This window comes from Tursiops truncatus, chromosome 2 (genome assembly GCF_011762595.2).
Source record: "Tursiops truncatus isolate mTurTru1 chromosome 2, mTurTru1.mat.Y, whole genome shotgun sequence".
In the NCBI taxonomy this organism is placed as follows: Eukaryota; Metazoa; Chordata; class Mammalia; order Artiodactyla; family Delphinidae; genus Tursiops; species Tursiops truncatus.
This window is the reverse complement of record NC_047035.1, coordinates 3803879-3817723: the sequence shown is the minus strand read 5'-3', so window position 1 is coordinate 3817723 and position 13845 is coordinate 3803879. Positions and strand designations below refer to the sequence as shown.

Below are 13845 nucleotides of genomic sequence, written 5' to 3'. Positions count from 1 at the left end.
ACCGCTGAGGCCGCAGCCACCAACCCACCTGCAGGGCGTCCACCCTTCATCCGAGCCAAGCTGGAGTCCAGAGAGGTCGGGTCAGAGGGGAGGTCTGGAAAGAAGAAATCACTCTTGAAGCAAAAGAAAAGGATGAGCACATTTGGGGGACGGCCCGGGTACCCGTGGGAGGACCTGCTTATCCCAGGAAGGGAAACCGATGGGCCAGCGGCCGGGGAACGGGTGGATTCAGCAGACAGCACGCCTGCAGGGGACCTCCCGGGGACTGCCTGCCCGTGGCCCCAGTCCTCACTCTGCCCAGCCGCAGACACGCCCTACCTCGCTCACAGCTGCCTGCCAGAGCGCAAAAGGGCAGGATGAAATATCTTGAAGTTCGCCCGAAACGAGTTTTCAATTAGCCCACGCTGCACGCAGGTACTCATTTCACAAAGGCTTATTGGGCTCCTCCGGGGTGCTGGGTGCAGGTTAGTCACTGCAGAGGATCCCAGCAGGGCCTGAGTAGCAGCCGACACAGAAACCAGTGGTGAAACATGCCCGGGCTGAGGACGCGGCTGTGACGAAGGGAGAGGGCACAGTAGGCGAGGAGGGAGGGCTCAGCTCCCCCAGTGGGGACGGGGCAGGCCGGACCCAGGTGGAGGTGAAGGCAGAGGAAGAGGAAAAATGGGTGTCGCCAGGGGAGGGAGGAGGGTAGAGGCAACAGCGTGAAGGGAGGCTCAGAGGCAGGACAGGGCCTGGGATCTCCCAGAGCATCAGGAGGCCAGTGGAGGGGGCAGGGGAGACAGCGAGTCAGTAGCCAAGGAGGGCTGGGGCCCAGAAGCCAGGCCACTATGACGCTGGGCAAGGACACAGCCAGGACACAGCCGTCACTCTGCGACCCTCTTCGGCAGGTGTGCCGGCGGCTGCCCCTTCTCCTCCCTAGAGCTCCAGGAGGCCCTCTGCAGGGTGGCCGGACCCGCCCCATGGTAAGTCTCAGCGTCAGCCTCCCTGGCGCTGGGAGCTGCTCTACCCATAGGGAGACGGAGGCCGTGCCCACCGCACTCCCACCCACCAAGCCCCACACGGGGCAGTGTGGCAGAGGGGTCGGAGACAAGCCTTCCCTGTGTGGGTACCCAGCCCCCGGAGTACGGTCTGGGAAGAGGGGAGGCCCTCCCCACCCCGCCCCGGATGTTCCAGGGCCCCAGCTGCCTGCCCCTCCCCCTAGCCCGTGTCCAAGTTGCTCCTGGACACCAAATGGACCCAGTCCAACTTGTCTTTCCCTTTCTTTCCCCTGCCCGCCCCCTGCTGGAGCTGCTGGAGGGCAGGCAGGAAGGAGGCCAGTCTGCCCAGCCCAGTGGCATGGGCACAGCCCCAGCTCCAACTCTGGTCCCCCTGGGCCCGAGGCTCAGTGCTCCCAGAGTCCCAGGTGGGACTTGGCCTTGGGCCAGGACAGGTCAGGGCAGGATGGGCAGCTGGTAGGAAGGGCCCTGGGGAGGTGGGGAAGGGGGCAGGGGCTGCCTGGGAGGACAGAGGGAGGGAGGAGTGGGGCGGAGGCACAGAGCACTGGAGTGAGTCACCACACCAGGGTCTGTGTCCCAAAGGCCAGTGTCACCTGGACCTTGGGCCTGTCCTCACCTGCACTAGCGTCTGTGGGAGCCAGATGGTCCTGAGCACCTTGTCCGATGTCCTGGAATCCCAAGGTGTGAGGTGTAGCCTGCCAGCCCAAGGAACAGAAGCACATCCACCGGAACAGCTGACAGCCCTGAGGGCAAAGCACTGCTGTCCTGAGCCTCCCTGGGGCCAGAGGGCTTGTGGGTTGGTGGTCTCGCTGGATGCCCACAGAGGGTCCAGAGGCACCAGTCTTGCCTCTGCGCCAGCCCACGTCTTCCCCACGCACCACCACCACCGCTACATCCCAGGCAGCTCCGAAGGCTCTCCCAGCCCATGGTGGCTTTTTAATTTTCTGAGGCTAAATGTGGAAAGGGGGTAGGGGGGACTGCCCCATGCCCCTAGCCCAGTTCCTGTGTGGGTAGGGGCAGGGCACAGGTCTGAGACTGGCACCCCGAAGAAATCAAGGAAGCAGGGCTGGAGGGTCTGTGCAACAAAAGTTGGGACTTCCTCGGCCCCTGCCCGGGAAGGGGCAACCTCGGGCCCCCAGAACGCCTCTCAGAGACCAGCCAAGTAGAAGACTTCTCTCCCTATTCCCCCCACCTCCCCCGCAAAAAATAAGGCAAGGAACCGATTCGCCAACTCAGAGGTGCCCTGCGGGGGTGGGGAGCAGGCGGGGGGACGCCACCCCCCCAGCCAGGTTTGGATCGGGGAGAATTCCCTAACCCACCTGAAGACCCCCCCTTACCCACGGTGGTGAGGGGCGGTGCGGGGCCGCTGAGAAGAGCGGGGAGGAGGCTGCCTTTCCTCTGGTGGGAAGTTCCCCGGCTGCGCAGCCCCCAACGCCGCCACCCCAGGCAGCGGAGAAATCGCCTGGCTGGAGGAAAGAGCAAAGGGTCTACCTTCACGCCCCGGCCTTCCTTCCACTCGGGTCTTGACCTGCTGGAGCCACGGTCCCAGGTGGGAGCTCGCGGGTCAGAGGGTCCCGCCAAGGCCGCGAAAACCGGAGGAGAGGACCTCTGCCCAAGATGGGCATCTCCCCCCGCGCCCGCTGGGGCCCGGTGAGTCCTAGGTTGGGGGCTCCTTGCCCCGAGGTTGACTCCTCCGGACTTGTGTCCTCGCCGCCGCCGCCGAGAGCGGTGCCCTCGCCGGATACGGCCCAGCGAGCTCCCACCTCCGCCCGGGGCGCGAGCGCTGTCTCCGTCCCGGGAAGAAGTTAGGCGGCCGGTCCCCGGGGCGGGTGGCGCACGGGACGCAGGCGGCAGTGGCGCCGGACTCGGGCTCAGCCACCGCCGCCCCAGACGAGTCCCCGCGACCGCGAGGGCGTCCCGGGAGGCTCGACTCCCCAGGGGTCCAAATCGCTCGCGACCGAGTCCAGGCCTCGCCCCGGGGGGCAAGGCGGGCCGAGGCTCGGCGGGCCTGGCTCCCGGCTTCGGGGACCCCAGGTCAAGGTACTCCCCGCCCCGCCGCCCCAAGTCGCCGACCCCGCGCCGCGCGCAGCGAGTCATCAGCAGATCTCGGACACGGCGGCAGGGCCGACCCCGGCCCCACGGAGTTGGGGAGTTGCCCCGCACCCTAAAAGCCTCCACACACATTCCCCGTTGAGAGTACGCACTTCCCGCGTCCCGGCGCCTCCGCGGTGAGTCGAGCCGCAGCGCTCCGGGTCAGCGAAGGTGGCTCAGCGCGGGCGCTCCAGTCTCGACGTTCCCGGGGCAGAGAGCAACGTCCGGGGACGCACGGGACGGGTGCGCCCGGCGGCCGGGTTTGCGCCGGGCGAGACGAGCGGCAAGAGGGGAGCGCTCCGGCGTTCAGGCAACAGCTACCCCTAGTGGGAGAGCCGCCCGGGGCCGCCGCCGCCCCGCGCCCGCCGCCCAGCGCCCCGCGCCCGCCGCATCCCGCGCCCGGAGCGCTCCCGGCTCAGCTGGGGCGCAGGGACGGTGCTGCCTTCCCCGGCCCTCTGCGTCTCCGGCGCCGGGCGGTAACGGGCCCGCCGGCCCTGCCCTCCGCACCTCCCCGCCGGGCCCCGGAGGCCGCTGACCCGAGAACTGCGGCGCCGAGCCGGGGCGCGATGGGACGGGGCGGGCGCGGCCGGGGCGGCGCTCGGCGGCCTCGGGCGGCTGCGGGGGTCGCAGAGCGCGGTGTGCGTGGCGGGGCGATGCGGGGGGCGGCCGTGTGCGAGGCGCGAGTGTGAGCGCGCGCGGGAGGCGGGCGGGCTCCGGGAGGCGAGCGGCACCCGCGGGCGAACGCGGCAGGCGGCGGGGGCCCAAAGTTGCCTCCTCGCGGGCCCGCGTCCCTGGCGGGGCGGGAGCCAGGGCCGGCGAAGCGGCGGCCGCGGACCCGGCCTCCCGCGGCACCTGGGCAGCGGCCCCGCACGAGCAGCAGCGGCGGGGGCGGCGTTGGCGGCGGCGCGCGGGAAGCGAACCGGAGCTCCGGCGCAGCGCGGCGGCCGCCGGGGAGCTCGGCTCAGGTGCGCGGCGAGGGGGGCGCGGGCCGGAGCTGGGCCGCCGGGACCGGGACGGCGCGGCGCTCGCGCTCGCCGGAGGAGCTCCGCCGCGGACCGGGTCCCAGCTTCAGCTGCCCGTCCCGGGCGCCCGCTGAGGTCCGGGTTACCCGCCCCCGCGAGCGGGCTTCGGGGCCCGGCCCCGCCCCCGCCGGCCCCCGGCCGGGCCGCCCCGCCCTCCGGCCGCCGGTGCCAGCGCTCGGCCCGCGATTTCTAAGGCACTGGCCGCGCCGCCGGGCGATCCCTCCGGGCTCCAGTTGCAAGGGGGCGGACCCGGGCCGGAGGTGGAGTCTCCCGCCAATTGAAGCCTCGGCTATAAATTGAGCTCCCCGCAGAGCCCAAGGCCAGATGCCTCGCCAAGCCACCCCGCGTTTGGTGGTGGGGGAAGGTAGAGGGTCCCAGGGAGCACTGGGGGGCGCCGCCACCATGCTCCGCTCCCTGCTGCTTCACTCCCTGAGGCTCTGCGCCCAGACCGCCTCGTGCCTCGTGCTCTTCCCGCGCTTCCTCGGCACGGCCTTCATGCTCTGGCTGCTCGACTTCCTGTGCATCCGCAAGCATTTACTGGGCCGCCGACGCCGGGGTCAGCCCCAAACTGAAGTGGAGCTCAACAGCGATGGCGAGGAGATGCCCCCCGACGACCCGCCTATCTGCGTGTCCGACGACAACCGCCTGTGCACCCTGGCGTCGCTGAGGGCAGTGTGGCACGGCCAGAAGTTGGATTTCTTCAAGCAGGCACACGAAGGCGGTCCAGCGCCCAACTCCGAGGTGGTCCTGCCCGACGGCTTCCAGAACCAGCACATCCTCGACTACGCCCGAGGAAACCGCCCGCTGGTGCTCAATTTCGGTAGCTGCACCTGACCACCGTTCATGGCGCGGATGAGCGCCTTCCAGCGCCTGGTCACCAAGTATCAGCGCGACGTCGACTTCCTCATCATCTACATTGAGGAAGCGCACCCCTCGGACGGCTGGGTCACCACGGACTCTCCCTACAGCATCCCGCAGCACCGCAGCCTGGAGGACCGGGTCAGCGCAGCGCGGGTACTGCAGCAAGGTGCTCCCGAATGCTCTCTCGTCCTCGACACCATGGCCAACTCTAGCAGCTCCGCCTACGGCGCCTACTTCGAGCGCCTCTATGTCATCCAGAGTGGCACCATTATGTACCAGGGCGGCCGTGGCCCTGATGGCTACCAGGTCTCCGAGCTGCGCACCTGGCTGGAGTGCTACGATGAGCAGCTGCATGGCCCTCAGACCCGTCGAGTGTAAACAGCCAATGGACAATTGACTGAACTTGGCGGGCCATGCCTTCGAGCCTTCGAAGCCCACGTGCAAACGCACCCAAACAAAGGCAGGCTTGGTGAGGGCCCAGTGACACAGCTGTGCTGAGCCATGGATCTGAGGCTGAGTCTGCGCTCTCGGCCAAGCCACCTGAAGACTCTCCTCCGCTCCTCCCCCCCCCCCCCAGACTCTGCCTTTGTGACTGCCTTTGCCTGTACTTGCCTGGCTCGCTCTAAACCCCCTTCTGAGCGCGGAGGCAGCGCCACCCTTGCCTGTGTGCCCCTGGACTTGTCCTCGCAGCGGCCCCTGCCACGCGATCTCACACGCCCTCCTCAGAAGAGAATAGCCAGTGTGCCTTTAGCCAGGCGCAGTGGCCCCGCGCGAAGAGACTGGCTGCGCCCGCGCGCGCCCTGAGCGCAGCTGGGTTCCAGCAGCGCGAGCCGCTCGCCTTAGTTGCCTGGCACCCACACCTGTCGCGCACGGGGAAGGGATGCCCTGCTGCTTTTGTGTCTGTTTCTTGTCCCCGAGCTGGGGGAGGAGGTTTGGGGTGGGGAGGGGTAGGCAGGGTTATTTCCCCTCCCTTTATTTTCGGTGCTCACGAGCCCCGCTGCTGATGACGAACTGTCTCTAACTGGTCTTGACCACGAGCTGGTTCTGAATTGCAGGAGGCTCGCAGTAGCGCCTAAAACGAGAGGGGAAAGTGCTCTGGGTTTCCATGTGGAAACCGCGTCGACGGGGTGGGAGAGGGAGGTTGGGGAACTGCTTCGGGACAGAGGAAAACGGCTTGGGAGGCATTGGCGAGGTTCGCAGCGCCCCAGGGAGAAGGAAGGGGCTGGGGCTCCTGGCACACGGGGTTTGAGTGGTGGAGTCTGGGGGAGAGAGGTGGGGGAAGAGCCTGGGAACCCCGAACGAGGGGTCTCCCAGGCAAAGCTGCCGACTGCGGGGCCAGAAGACGGGGGGCCCCTGATCCGAAGGCCATTTAGTGAGTGTTTTACTGGAAATATTCCCTGTATATAAACTTCTTTTTACACTACAATAATAAAGGCTTGAAGTAAATTGCTTTCGGGTTGCCTTTGGTCCCTTTATTTTTTCTTCCCTCTGAATAGCGGTAATAATTAAACACAAATCTCTCCCTCGCGTCCCTATAGTGACCCTGGGGGGAAGGGTGGAGAGAAGGAGCCTACGCTAGCGGGGGCGCTGGAGGGGAAGGAAGAAGGAAAGGGGTCCGTGGCGGTGCCCGGGAGGCGCACAGGCACGCACGCACCCGCGGTGGGGAACGTGAGGTCGCGAGGAGAGCTAAAGAAGTCGAGCCCGGCTGGGTCCTGGAAGGAGGCGGGAGAGGCAGCGGGGCCCGCACTTGCCACCGCGCGCGCGCACACACGCACGCAGTTACAGCTGACCCTGCAGCCTCCCATCTAACTTCCCCCAGCGACAGTCGATGGGGGGAGGGGACGGTGTGGGGGAGGGCCGGGGGACTTTGGACCAGGTAGGTCTGGGCTCACGCCCACCGCGGGCACCTCTGTGCACCTGGATCCTCTCTAACCCCCTTCTAGCACCTCCCTACTCCCTCGCGCCCTTCTCGAACCTACAAGATTGTCTCCCCCACCCCCCAATCTCCGCCTGGCTGCTGGGGTCCCCGGGAGGCGCTACTAGAATAGCGCAAGGTGGCGGAGGGAGGGGCGACGGGGGAGGGAGAACGGGCCTGCAGCGCCATCGCTCTAGCAGCAGCTCCTACTGCGGGGCGGGGGTGGCGCCGAGTGCGCCCCCTGCCCAGGACACACCCTCCTGTTGCCCCTCCGCCGCTTCCCCAAGTTCAAGCCAAACCTCGTCACCACCCCCAACGCGCTCGGGTCTGGGAAGCTGAGGAGAGCGTGGTGGCTGAGCTGAGGGAGACCAGAAAGAGAGGGATGGTGGTGGCCGGGACCGGGGCTGGGAGAGGAGGGCGTCGTGGCTTTGGGCACAGACCTCCGCCCGCTGCCCAGGCCAGGCGCTCTGTCGCAGTACCCGCTCTCACTATCTCCCCTGTTGCTCCCCAGGTGAGGAAGACTCCGGGAGAGCGAGATTAGCTCGGCCCCCCTCCCTCTGCTTATTGACCCCTTGAGCAGAAAAGTGGGTCAGGGGAGACAGAGAAAGGAGCGCTGAGGAGGGAGTCCGTGGACCGTGAGTCGGGGTAGGCGAGCAGCCGAACCTCCCCGGCCAGAGAACCCAGGACCATCCCAGTCCCGGGAAGGGGCGGGGGGCGGTGTCGGTGAGCGCCTGGGTGTGAGCGCTCGCGCTTGAAGCTGGGGCGTGGGGTAGTGGGGGTCTGCGGGGATGAGTCTCCAGCAGGCTGGATGGAGGAGAGAGGCCCCTGCTCCACCACCGCCGCCTCCAATTTCCCGCCCAGCCCCCATGCCGCTCCTCCGTGAAACTTTTTGGAACTGACACCCTGAGCTGGGGATTTTTTTTTTTTTTTTTTGCTTTAAAAGTATTTAAATTGAAAAAAAAATTACTTTTAAGAAAAAATTGGCACAGATGGTATTTCTGCGTCTCCTCCCATCCCCCTCCTCCCGCGCGCTTCTTCTCACCCCAAAACCCCCAAGAAGAATACTGAGCAAGCGGCGGGGAAGCGGCCGGGCGCCGGGGAGGACCCGCCGAGAGCACTTGCGCGCGCCGCCCGGCGGTGGGGGTGGGGGGGGGCGCTCGGTGGCCGGGAGGAAGCGGAGGGAAGCCCGGGACGGCGGGGCGCCGCCGCGGGGTTCCCACTGCGTGCTTGGGCAGCTCCTCGACCCGGTCCTCCACTTGGGAGTCTAGTTGGACGCGCTGAGCGCCCTGCCCTCCCCGTGGAGGCTGCGCCCCCTGAGCCTCCTCGGGCTTCCCGGACCGAAACTCGGAGCGCTCGGCGCCGGGACCTGCGGCTCCTGCCGCAGCCTGCGCGGCCCGGTGCGCTCACCGCTCCAGGGGCGCCCCGGCCACCCCTCTCTTCTTTCTCTTCTCCGGCCTCTGTCTCCCTTCCTCGCCTTCATCAGTCCGTTGCCTTCTCGCTCTTCCTTTTCCCTCCTTTTCTTGTTTCTTTCTCTCTTTTCTTTTTCCCCCTTTAAAACCTCCCCTTCTTACGAAAAGAATGCACGCTCATTGCCGAAAACACAGAAAAGTCCCAAGAAAATAAAATCAACCTAAGGTAACCTCCTGATGTGTGCACTTTCTCACTTGCCTCTCGCGTTCAAGAGCGGGATTATCCTTTTACAGGCTGGCATTAACTTTTGACTCCCTGGCACCCCTCTTTCCGTGCACCCCTCCCCTCTTTCCATGTCTGTAAATAAGTATTGAATGACGCCAGGCCACGTCTTGGGCCAGAGGGCCAGAGATGGCTCCATGGGCGCCCCAGGTGGGAGGGATGCTTCGTTGTTACAAACATTCTTCGAACTGTGCCCACGGCTGTACACACTTTCACCCCGCTAGCACATTTCTTAAAGTGAAATTGCTAGACACATGCACATCTATAAGATGCCTGTTTTGCCACATTTTGCTAAACTGCCTTCTAGAAAATCTATTTGATTTTCTTGTTTTGTATTTTCCCGGTGCGCTCTCTCTCTTCCTTATTTTTAAGTGAAAAATGTGAAGATAAGACATAAATGCATTTTCAGTATTAAATTTTAAATACAGAAGAACATAGAGCAGAAAGTGCAAAGCTTGCTTAGATCAGGAGTTTTCAAACTGCATGTCAAGTCCCAGCGGTGGGTCAAAAACAACTTATCAGATCAAGTCAAGCATTTTGAAGAACTGAAATGGAGCCAGTACCATATAAACACCAAGGTACATGTCGCCTAAGGTAACTATGGTTTCCTGAAACTTTTGTTTTAACTGTGCGTGTGTGTGTGTGCACGTGTGCACACACACACAAGCAATGTGGCTGATGTGAAATGTATTTCTCCCGAGGGACTAAAAATGTTTGGAAACGTTTGAAAGCCACCACCGACTGTCCCCAGTCTTTCCATCTCCAGACAGCCCCTGTGAACTGTCTTGTGTGTTTCCTTCCAGACTCTGCTTCACCGATTGACAACCCTATCCAAGCACATCCTCAGGTCTAGTTTCCGTCATTCTGTCATCAGGATCACGCTGCAGAGTGTTTGATGATCCCCCACACCGGCCCCACACACTTTTCATGCCGTTCCCTATCCCGGCATCCTCTGCCCATCCATACATCTAGTCGCAGCAGGTCTGTGCCTGCAGGATAACTTGTGCCAGGCACCATTTAGATGTCTGGGTGCCCCCCACCCCCAGAAGGAACTCATCTCTGCCCTCAAGGAATGCTCAGAGCAATGGGCAGGAGGGGGTGAGACAGCCGTCATTCTCATCATTACCATCGCCAGCATCCTCATCAGTAGTATTTTCAAGGTCCATGTCAGCTTAGCACACGGTTTAGCCTTAAGCAGGGAGAGGGGCATGAAAGGAGTTCCTAGAGAAGGTCTTATTTACCGCTTGAAGACACAAGTGCCCCCTCCAGGCAGACGGTGAAGGAAGGGCAACCTTCGCAGAGGGCACTGCCAGTGCAAAGCCACGGAGGCCTAAAAGTGCAAGTTGTGTTCAGAAAACAATACCTGAAGGAAATCAACTGTGGGGTAAAGGGCTAGTTAGGTAACCAAGAGGTCCGTGGCCTCCTATTTATAGTATCCAGACATCCATCTGCAGAGAAGTAACATTTCCAGCTGTGGGACTACCCACACGTGCCGTAGTAGGAAGTGACATCTGAGTGTCGATCTAGGGGCCAGGCACTGGGCAGAGTGCTTTATCAGAATTATTTGATTTGGTCATCCTCACATCCCTCTTATATGAGTACGATCATTAGCCCCATTTCAAGGATGAAGAAACTGAGACTTGGCGTGGTTGGAGTGAGCTGGGCCAAGGGGTTATGGGCTGCATTGTGTCCACCCCCGAAAGTCGTATGTCGAAGTCCTAACCCCTAGCCCCTCAGAATGTGACCTTATTTGGAGACAGGATCTTTGAAGAGGTAATAAGTTAGTATGAGGGCATTGGGGTGGGCCCTAATCCAATCTGACCGGTGTCCTTAAAAGAAGAGCTTAAGACACAGACACACACAGAGGGATGACCGTGTGAGGACACAGGGAGAAGACGGCCATCTACGAGCCCAGGAGGGAACCCTCAGGAGAAACCAACTCTGCTGACACCTTGATCTCAGACTCACAGCCTCCAGAATGGTGAGCATAAATTCCTGTTGTTTAAGTCACGCAGTCTGTGGGACTTTGTGACAGCAGCCCTACAACGTGAAATACAAGATCATGGACTAGAAAACAGCTCTGACCACAGGCCTCTCTGCCCCTAGTGTCCGCGGTTTAACATCAGGCTACACGCAGTGTACACACAGGCTACACACAGTCGCTCTCACAGTGGCTAAATGATCAAGGACCTTGAGTCTCCCCCATGCAGACCGTTTGCTCCCTCTGTGGTTACGTGAAAACGCAGCTCACAGGACAGTGGGTCTGATTTGGGCAGAGAGTGCGCGTGCTCATTTTTAATATCTGCAAAGGAACACACACATGCAGCTCTGGAAAAATCTATCCCAAGGAATCCACAGTAGCTGTCTCCGTGTGGGTGGGATTCTGAGTGTTTTCTTACTTTCTTCTTGTTGCCTGTCTGTAGCTTGTGATTTTTCTGTAGTGAACGTGTATTGCTCTTATGACAGAAAAATAAGGCTAAAAACAGAAAAAACAATGGCTGTAGCAAGTAGAAACCCAGATGTCAGGGCAGAGAGAGGTTCTGGCTGGAGATGGGGAGCTCTGGACCAGACCCAGGGGTGGGAGGTGGGCGTTGGGTGGGGTGGCGCTGAGATAAGAGACATTGGAAGGGAGGAAGGGGAATAAGGCTGCTAAACAAAGTACAGGACATCAGTTAAATCTGAATTTCAGATAAACAACAAAAATTTTTTTAGTATAGGTATATCCCAAATATTGCATAGATATACTTTTACTAAAACAAAATTATTCATTGTTTATCTGAAATGCAAATTTAACTGGACATCCTGACTTGTTTTTTTTCTTAATGTGACAGTCCTAAGGGGGGAGGTGACAATGATGCAATCTCTCAGGCCCAGGCAGGGCCAGCCTCAGAGCTCAAAGGACCAGAGGTGGGAAAGGTAAAGCCGTGGTCTCTAAGAACTTGAGCTCCATCTTCCAGAGGCAGCTGGGCCTCTGTGGCCAGAGAGAGGCCCCCAGACTCCCCAGGGACTGTACCTGGCGACCTGGAGCCCAGGAAGAAAGGGCCGTCCGTTCAGCCCGTTATGTCATTTGCGGGGCCCAGTGCAAAAGGAAATGCAGAGCCCCTTGTACAAAAAGCAGGGGGCAAGGGGCCAGTAAAAGTACAAAATATAACGCATGTTCCTTTCTTTCCTGGTACCTCAACTTGTGGTGTTTATCTGTTACTTAACATCATTATCAATAAAGAAAAATTCGCATTTTGGATGGTGTATTAGGCTGGGTTCTCCAGAGAAACAGAGCCAACGGGAGAGAGAGGGAGAGAGATTTACGATAAGGAATTGCCTCATGTGATTATGGAGGCTGACAAGTCCAAGGTTTGCCGTGGGCAACCCAGAGGCCCGGAGGGCCGTTCACACAAGTTCTAGTCCAAGTCCGAAGGCCCAAGACCCACGAGAGCTGATGGAATAAGTCCCAGTCTAAGTCTGAGTCTGAAGGCAGAAGAAGACTGATGTCCCAGCCCCAAGACAGTCAGGCAGAAAGAGCGAATTCTCCCTCCCTCCCTTTTATCCTGGTCAGGCCCTCAACTGATTGGACGAGGCCCACCCACACTGAGAGAGCAGTCTACTTTCCTTAGTCTCCTCAGATTCCAATGTTAACCTCATCCAGAAACACCCCCCAGACTCACGCAGAATCATGTTTGGCCAAATGACTGGACACCCCACAGCCCAGTCAAGTTGACTCATAACGTTGACCATCTCAGATTATTAGCATGAATTTTGCCATTCATCTTTCCGGTTCTAAACGCAAGTAGAAGAGCATTTAGTCCATAGCGTGGAATCACTGAAATGACACGATTTGTATTTTGTAGCTCATACCTGCCCCTGTATTTCATCCTCAACAGCACAGTGGAAATACTGTGCAAACCTGACTCAGCTGCTTCCATCTCACTTCATGGTGCACGTTTTAAGGACACTCTGCTGCTGAGGAAGACAGGATGGAAGGGGAAGGAGCTATGGGCTGCCCGATTGCCCCCCTCCTCCGTGCCATCATGTTCAGGGTAAGTGATCGACTGCTTCCAAACACACCTACACACCTCTGACTCACTCTGAGCCCTGCTTAACACCCTGCTGTTGCAGGGCTCCTGGCATCCTCTGCTCACCGCATCACGAATGCCACACGGCCACTTGGCGGCAGGGAACCGGGAGGCGCTATCACCTCTGCTCCATGCGTGCTCCTGTGTCCCATCCAACTTCACTTACAAAACACAGTGCAAAGACAAAAAGTATTAAGAATTTCAATTTGCATCATTTTTAAGATTCCACATATAAGTGATGTCATATGATACGTCTTTTTCTGTCTTACTTCGCTTAGCATGATAATCTCCAGGTCCATCCACGTGGCTGCAAATGGCATTATTTCATTCATTTTTATGGCTGAGTAATATTCCATTGTAATAGTCCACATCTTTATCCATTCTCTGTTGATGGACACTTAGGTTGCTTCCATGTCCTGGCTATTGTAAATAGTGCTGCTGTGAACAGTGGGGTGCATGTACCTTTTTGAATTAGAGTTTTCATCGTTTTCATCTTTTCTGCATGCATGCCCAGGAGTGGGATTGCTGGATGTTATGGTAGCTCTATTTTTAGTCTTTTAAGGAACCTCCATACTGTTCTCCATAGTGGCTGTACCAATTTACATTCCCGCCAACAGTGCAGGAGGGTTCCCTTCTCTCCCACCCTCTCCAGCGTTTGTTATTTGTAGACTTGTTGACGATGGCCATTCTGACCTGTGTGAGGTGATGCCTCATTGTAGGTACCACTTATTTACAAAACAGAAACAGGCCCACAGATGTAGAAAACAAACTACCAAAGGGGTTACCAAAGGGGAAGTGGGGGAGGGATAAATTAGGAGTTTGGGATTAACAGAGACTCACTACTATATATAAAATAGCTAAACAACAAGGACCTACTGTATAGATCAGGTAACTATATTCAATATCCTGTAATATCCTGTAATGAAAGAATCTGAATATATATATATATATATACATATATACATATATATTCAGTTATACATATATATATATATATATAACAGAATCCCTTTGCTGTATACCAGAAACTAACACACATTGTAAATCACCTGTACTTCAATTTATATAGAAGAATTTCAAGTCGGTGGCCACAGCGCGCCGAATCCAGCATGGGGCCCTTTAAGCAAGGGGCGGCCTGTGCGGCTGCCCAGGAGGCACACTTGGGAGTCCGACCCCTGCAGTCAGACCACCTGGGCCAG

The 13845-nt window shown here is 59.4% G+C and overlaps 1 protein-coding gene across 1 annotated transcript; it reads left to right on the top strand.

Annotated features, from left to right (window-relative positions):
* Window positions 1-2044: 2044 nt before the first annotated feature.
* On the top strand, window positions 2045-6399 carry DIO3 (iodothyronine deiodinase 3). The gene has a single exon (XM_073800040.1). The coding sequence runs from the start codon at window positions 4433-4435 to the stop codon at window positions 5345-5347; it is 915 nt and encodes a 304-aa protein (XP_073656141.1). The 5' UTR covers window positions 2045-4432; the 3' UTR covers window positions 5348-6399.
* Window positions 6400-13845: the final 7446 nt, after the last annotated feature.